At 38.6% G+C, this 7,744-nt stretch overlaps 1 protein-coding gene across 1 annotated transcript in view; it reads right to left on the reverse strand.

Moving 5' to 3' along the window:
• Positions 1 to 2,640, reverse strand: part of rpl14 (ribosomal protein L14) — a 6,875-nt gene extending 4,235 nt beyond the window's left edge. Inside the window, exons 1-4 of the mRNA XM_015392927.1 lie at positions 2,616 to 2,640; positions 1,003 to 1,104; positions 826 to 920; positions 291 to 390 (exon numbers count right to left, since the gene is read on the reverse strand). Coding sequence (XP_015248413.1) covers positions 291 to 390; positions 826 to 920; positions 1,003 to 1,104; positions 2,616 to 2,618 — 300 coding nt within the window. The 5' untranslated portion in view covers positions 2,619 to 2,640. The remainder of the gene's footprint in view (positions 1 to 290; positions 391 to 825; positions 921 to 1,002; positions 1,105 to 2,615) is intronic.
• Positions 2,641 to 7,744: the final 5,104 nt, after the last annotated feature.

Genomic DNA, 7,744 nt, shown 5'->3' on the forward strand with positions numbered 1-7,744 from the left:
TTATTTTAAGATCCACCACCTGATAACCCCATTAACATTAAACTAGGGTAAATATATTTTTATAGTTTGACATTTGAAACAGTATATGAATCACATGCTTTTCTTAAGGAACTCTATAGTTGGCATTTAATTATTGTCAATAATATCTTAATCTTAAAATGTTCTGAGGCCACCCTAGCCACCAAGCCTAGGCAGTTTTCTGGGGAAAAAGCTTAAGTGCACAATTAAACTTTGATTTGGTAAAATGAAGAGTAATGTAATAAAATCAGCAGTTTGACCACAGCATTTACCTTCTGTCTGGCCTCGATCTTCTTAGCCCAGCTGCTCTGTGACCATTTCTCGTTGACTTGGGCCTTCTCCCAGGCTCGCCTCACAAACTTCTGGCGCGCGCTGGGAAACATCACACAGAATTAGAAAATATTCAAGTGTGTACATGTTTTTAGGAGAAACTAGGCTGTGCCTTATGACCAAAAAAACAAATGAACTACATTAGCGACACTTAATTTTTTGTTAAAGGTGACAGAAAGAGAAAAATTTGATACAGCCAGTTATTAAAAAGTTAAGTTGCATGATTTTAACAGTGGACACATAAGATGTGACTATTATCTTTTAGCATTACTACTTTTCATCCATGCAAAACAAAACAGATCTAGTTAAATGCTACACAAATGTTGCTGCTATAAGCAACAAGCACTTAACGTTTGCACTAACAAATAGCAAGTAACAATAAGAAAATGGTGAAACGTGAAAGATACAGAAAACAGGACATATTTTAACTGTTATATACATTTAATAATGAATACAACATGAAAGGTTTTTACTTACCTGTGAGGTACTTTGATGACGTAGTCTGTGAGCTGCATGCACTTGAATGGCATGGCCTGCCTCTTTACTCCAGTGCAGGGACCATCAACAAGCGCCTGAGAAGTGCAGGTCAGATCAGCTGAGTTAAAGTGTCCAAAGTATCTTAAGTCTGATATCCAGAGTGAACTTCTGACCTACCCTGTTCTGGTCAATAACATCGATAATGGCCACCAGCTTGCCAGCATGGGGTCCGAAAGAGATGTAGGCAACACGGCCGATCTCAACGAAGCGCTTAAACACCTGAAAGACACAGAAGATGTAATTGGATCAAGAAAAAAAACAAAGACAGACTGGCTGATTTTAAGCAGAGTTCAGGTATATGCTATCAGTTAAATGTGCAATGCCACAATGAACTGAGAATTTTTATGCATCTAGAGTATAGACAAAGTGAAGGACGGAGGTACGATGCACTGTGCAGCATAGCTGACATCACTAAGCCTGTTTCAACTTGCTTGTCAGTTTAATACAGCAACGAAGCCTAAAATTAATAGGTATCCAACACAAATGCACACACTAAATGAAAAATAAGGTTAAGTTCAAATGTCAAATATTTTCCAAAATTAAGTGACTAATACCTTTCCATATATACATAGTGTGTTTGCAAGACCAAACCATATGAGAAAGTTTCTGACAGTATTATCATTACAAGTAAAGGTGCTATCCTTGTCCTTTTTATATTCTCTCAAACAATTTTACTGGTTGAACCATGTTTTGGTCCAGCATACTGCTCAGACCAAAGCAGACCGGACTAAAGATACATTAGGAACAGAAAAGCAGTTTTAGATATTACACCCATTTGTACAGCATCAGAGCCAACAGCAAATCGTTTTGGTGTCACAGAAATCTTAAAAACGACACACATCTTAAAAAATAAACTACATTCCCAATTCATGAGAAAGTTGACTTAAGTGACATAATCTGATTTCTTTACTAGTTTACAATACAGATTTGTTCTTACAACTCATATCTCTGTTGTTCAAAACGGATTACCTTAAATAAAAATGCAAGACCAGGCAAAAGGGGGCTATTGAACGTAAACAAGTAAAAAAAAAATCAGATCAATACTATAACTAAGCAATAGAATTCAACAAACTTAAGGCCACTTAGCGCAGAAAATACAGGAGGAATACAATTCCAAATAGAGAGAATTTGAGGTGATTTTTAAGCCAGTTGTTAATCATGAAGGCGAGAAAGTTAAGACCTCCCATTAACGTGGCTGTTTATCTAAACACTTTGTTTACTGTTGGTTTTTCAAAGTCACATTTAATTAAAAAAAAAACTTAGTGAATCCTTATGTCAGCATCTGGTGGGACAGGTTCATGAAAGATTCAGGATTTTCCCTTTGCTATAGAGTAAAGCCCTGAAGCGATGGGTGTCTGGAGCCACGAATTGAATAATCCTTAGTTCTTTGGACTAAATACATAATTCAAATCCCGTCTACCGCCATGTTTTCGCTTTATACACAATTCCGAAGTGGTTAAAATAAAAGGATATGTTCAGGACACACAATAGAGTACTAGATTCGGTCACCGGTGAGGTTTGGGCCTACCCCGCCTGATAGACCACGTTGTGTGGCGGTCGCTTCAAAAAGGTAACAAAACCCTTCATAGACCGAAGGTACTTCATGAAACGCGTCAATTATACGTTTTTAAGCATCTTAGTCACACGTGTAAACATTTTATGTTGCATAACAACCGCTAAATAAAATGGAATTTGGGTTAATAATACTGAGACTCTCATTGCGAGCTCACCATGATGGCGGTCCGGGAGCAGAAAGGACGTTACAGCTTCCGCTCAGCGCTCATACAACTTCCGCTCAGTACGCGCATGCGCAGTGATGTTTCAAAACCAGTTCTGACGGGAAGTTATGAAAAAAATGGAAAGCCTCCATGTTTTATTTATCCAGCTTATTCACTTTCATTATCAACCAAAATAATAAAATCCATCAATGAACTACCTTTTACCTTTTTTGGAAGAATAAAACTCGCTAAATAAGCAAAAAGTAAGGCTTGGGGACATTTCCAGCTCATAGATAAAAAAAAAAAAAAAAAAACATTTTATGAAATTTAAAATAGGAAACAGGAAAGTGATTTTTTAATGCATTTTTATATAGTTATTAATATCTAAACAAAAATCAAATGTGAAATCCAGGAATGCTCCTCTTCCAAGAAAAATAATATGAATCAATCAATAGTGGTTATTGGTGCCATCTGGTCATTCAGTCTTCTGTGTCTTCTTGTAAGCAACATACCATTGTGTTCGGGACAGGCCGGTTTGCATCAATACAGAGTCTGTGGGAATTTTCCTCTTTTTCCTTTCCAAAAAATTAAAATGAAAAGTTTTTAGATGTATACGAATTGAAAAAACATATTGTTTTTCTGCATAGTAATAACTGTAGAATGAAATGGCCTCCAGTTGTTTCTACTGTATCCTGGACAGCTGCAGTGCATTGGGTATCCTTTAGCAGCCTGGAATAAAATCTGTGTCACTATTAAAAAAGTTACGTTAGATTTTTATACTCAGATTAAATTACAACAATTAAAACACATCTATAAATCTGGATCCTTCTCACGAGCAGCTTGAAGCAGCCACAACAAAAATACATGTTTTGTCATTGCAAGCATAGATGAATGAAAAATAAGCTCTTAGGGCCATCATAACATAAACATAATAATGTGTCCTTTCAAAAAGTTATAGTGAAAACTAATAGGAATATATCTTCACAATCCTAAACCTATTTTCTATTCATGTGTACATGTACATGTATGTCACAGTGGTTACTGTGCTTCAAAGCAATATTCTAAAACAGACAAAACCCTCCTACTAAAAAATGTGGGCAAAACACCAAGACAGCAGGAAGAGGAGCTTAGCTGCTGAACAATTTCTTCTAAAATTTTGCAGTATGTTTTTCAGAATAGGGTTTTTTAAAGAGCACATTCTAACAGGAGACAGTATGGTACTTGTTTTAACGATGTACAGACTGCTTTTCCAATATACTGTATTTTCTCAGTAAAGAGAAGATTGGAGTTCATTGGTCACAGAGTTAGAAGGGTTTGTTAACCTGTCGACTGTGGCAAATAGGGCACACGCATTGACAACATTTTTGTTGATAAATTGAGAGAAGAAAGATTATCTTGCATCTTTTAATTGCAAATTATATCTGTGAAGTTTCACTGAACAGATTTCATAGTTCCCCTGGAATCCATTCTTTCACCACCTTCATTCAGCTTTTAGGCACTCCCTCTTGTTTCTTCTCACGCATGGAGATTTTTTCTTTCCAGAGACAACCTACACTTTAACTGGAGCAATGGAATCAATTATCTCTGTAACTGTACAGTAGAGATCATCTACTCTGGGTAAAGTGGAAAATGAAGGATAAGCCCAGGTTAAGTTTTCAATTGTACTGTCCATGGTAACACTTCTTCTTAGAACATCTTCAGCATCAAGAGGGGAAGCACAGCCCTCTGCAGGTGAAATGAGGAGAGCACTTTAGATGCTTCTCTGCCAAATGCTGAAACATCCCCAGCCGGCTCCTCCCGTCCCCCTCCGGCTTCCACACCTTCTCCAGCATCATCTGTCGCTGCTAAACATGCCGATGGCACCACTGCTGCTTCAACCATGTCAGCCTCTTAAACCCAGGGGGCTACCACCCTCACAGCATCAGCATAATCATCATCGTCCTCTTCCTCCCCTGAGCCAGGAGAAGCAAGTGTTTCAGGAGCTGGAGGCAGTAGTAGCCGCTCAACAACAACTGCTGCTTACCTTATCAAGGCTGCACTTTAAACAAGGAAATTGTCTAGAGAGCTGTTCTAAATGAAATTTCTTTTTGTTTACACGTGTGTATACAAGTCAATTTTATCTAGTGTTACACAGTATTCTGCGGGGCCCTGATCCAGCACTAAAATGGTGGTATCGGTTTGGCGCGTACCAACAAATAGGGCACCGATACCATTTTGAGAGCCAAAAGTTTATTCAACTATTGACACCCCTTCCAGGTAGGCAATAAAAAGTTCTACTGAATTCCCTTTGTATTAGTCTATTTTCTGCTTCACAAAGATAGGCAGCAGCTTAACAAAGCCATGATGGCAATTATTTTACATCCGAGTTTTCTTTTTAAAACTAAATGCGCCATGATGCTCACGTTAAGCATTAAAAAAAAAATAGGAGCATACATAATAGGACCCATGACATCAGACCAATTCAACTTAAGACCAATAGTGTCCCTACCAAAGTTGAGATCAAACCTACGCTGCAGTTTTCTTTTTTAAAAATATGTGCCCCCCCCCCCAACCGAACTATAAGCTTATGAATTGGAATATATATAAAAATTCTCCTTAACAAATTTTAATCAGGAACATTAGACCTATATATTGATGCCAAACAAAGTTTTCTTTTGTTAAAAAGGTTACACAGACATAGGCCAGGCTGCCAATGGCATCATTGTCCAATTTTTCCACCTTCACCCCTAACTTCATACTGAATTAAATAGCTACTCATTTTGTCCTAATTGTTGCAGAAGGGTGAGTCACACACTTTTAAAATCTATTCTGAAACCTATGAATAGCATTGTTGATCAGATCCTTTTCTTTGATAAGGGAGTTATTCATGTTCAAGTCTGTGCCATCTTATCAGCTGGAGGTTGTCACATGTAGGTATACGCAAGATGATGCTTCTGAAACGCAGAGAGTGCAAATCAGAAAAAAAAACATACAAAAGACTGCTTAAATGCCAAGGCTTTGGTGGCAAACACAAAACAACTAAAGTGAAACCTTCCATGCGCAATAGATACATTTTTTTTAGCCTAGGATGGAGTTGAAAACAAAAATGAAAAAGAAAATAAGGGACTTTCTTATTGACTAAATGTCACTTCAACTGTGATACACTCATCTTGTGGGTGTCAGAAATATTCATTTATTAGCCATGTGCTTGTAAAGAAAATTGGGCTCTAATCAGATTATCTCCTCGTGATCTAACTGCAAAAACCCAAATCAAGCATATAGAGTAATGTACATTAAGATGTAATGTGTAGAGAAAATTAAGACATACTCCTATTATGGTTAAAGTACCCTGTAATATGATTTTTAAACCATCAGAAAAATCAATGACCAGCATAGACCTGTCAAATAAAGCATCAAACGCATTACTTCTTTTAAGTAAATCCAAGTTTTTTAAGTAAATCCAAGTCAAATACCTAACCTTTGAGAGGAGAGTAAGCAACAGAAAACCCTGGGTCAAGTTACAGCGGAGTGTCGGCCGAAGGTCTCTCATCATCCTGTATGAAAGAGAATCGGGGGATGCCGGGTTCACTGGCTGTTGAACAAGGCTCTTGTCGAGCCTGGCCATAAAAGACTCCGCATCAGCCACACTTTGGAAAAACTGCAGCGAGCTGTTGGTCCTGACTTTCAGAGTCGCTGGATATCTCAGGAACGGCCACAGACCTGGCAAGCTGTTTTCTCACCAGATCAAAGGTTTTTCTCCTCTTAATAGTATAATTGCTGTAGTCAGGAAAGAGCAGTAACTTTAAAGTTCACACCTGATCTGTGGACGCAGATGAGAGAGCACCTGCTCCACTAAGAATTTTCTCCTTGTCCTGGTTACAAAGCAGACTGAAGGTAAGGGTCCACGGATGAGTGGTGATTACCAAATATATGATGAGCTCGCTGAATTTCAATCTTCTCCTTGGCCATGGAGGGGATCCACACAGGTAAGATATCTCATAACAGTTGGACACCATTTTCACCCTGACTCTGGCAAACCGACAAGTCGGAGGTTAGACCTCTGCGACCTGTCATCTATCTCAGCGACTTTTCGGCTGAGGTTTAGTAGCTTTTTCCAGAGATCATCCACATTCTGTTTCACCGCTCTGATGTTAGCTGACATAGGATCCAGGCTTCAATGCAGATTTCTACCAACCTCAGCTTGCTGTGCAATATGTCCACTTCAGTTTGTTCACCACTGATTTGGTGGACTCAGTTACAGGTGAGTCCAACAAATCAGTGGTGAACACTGGATTTCACCAGCGAACTGCTTCTCTGACAGCCAACTTAACTTTTAGTGGATAGTCGTTCCTCTTCCTCCTACAACGCCACCAAGATGGCTGTATATGAAGTGTCCCCCAGTTCCTGGGTCAAAACTTTATTTTCCCCACTGTCTGATCTGAATACAATTTATTCTTTGTTCCTCTTCCAATCAACATTTTGTAGCAACACTTAGACATAGTTTAAACTAATATGGTTTCTGAATGCTAGGATATTTTATGTATTATCAGACTATTGTGACAGAGCTCAGAACTACATGTGCATCATGCCTGGGCAGCCACCGGAAGTTATTTGTAGTTCTTTTTAATATGCTTTTATTTGTTTTTTTTAAAATATATTTTATTGTATTCGTTATATTTTTTTTTTTCAAATTTCCATGTACAGCACTTTGTTGCAGCTGTGGTTGTTTTAAAGGGATTTATAAATAAAGCTGAGTTGCTGTCAGCAAACACACGACAACCACAAAGTTTCCTAATAAGATAACAAAAGCTTAACATTACTAAGGTTAATCTTAGCAATATTCATCTATAACAAGGTCATGGGAGCTGGCTCGGAGCTCGTCTGCCTGGCTGTGTGTTTCCTGCACGGGGCCGCCTTTTACAGCTGCTTCTTGTTTCTCTGCTTCTGTCCCCTTGAAACTCAGTCAGCCTCCGCAGATGGCCGCTCACACTCAGCCTGGTTCTGGTGGAGGTTTCTTCCTGTTAAAAGGGAGTTGTTCTTCTCCACTGTCGCTACAAGCATGTTTAGTGTGAGGGTTTGCCTTTGGGTCATGAGTCGATGCAATCATGGGCGTAGGTTTGCATAGGGACCATAGGGACATGTCCCTACCAAAATTTTGAACC

This window comes from Cyprinodon variegatus, unplaced genomic scaffold (genome assembly GCF_000732505.1).
Source record: "Cyprinodon variegatus isolate N-32 unplaced genomic scaffold, C_variegatus-1.0 Scaffold615, whole genome shotgun sequence".
Classification (NCBI taxonomy): Eukaryota; Metazoa; Chordata; class Actinopteri; order Cyprinodontiformes; family Cyprinodontidae; genus Cyprinodon; species Cyprinodon variegatus.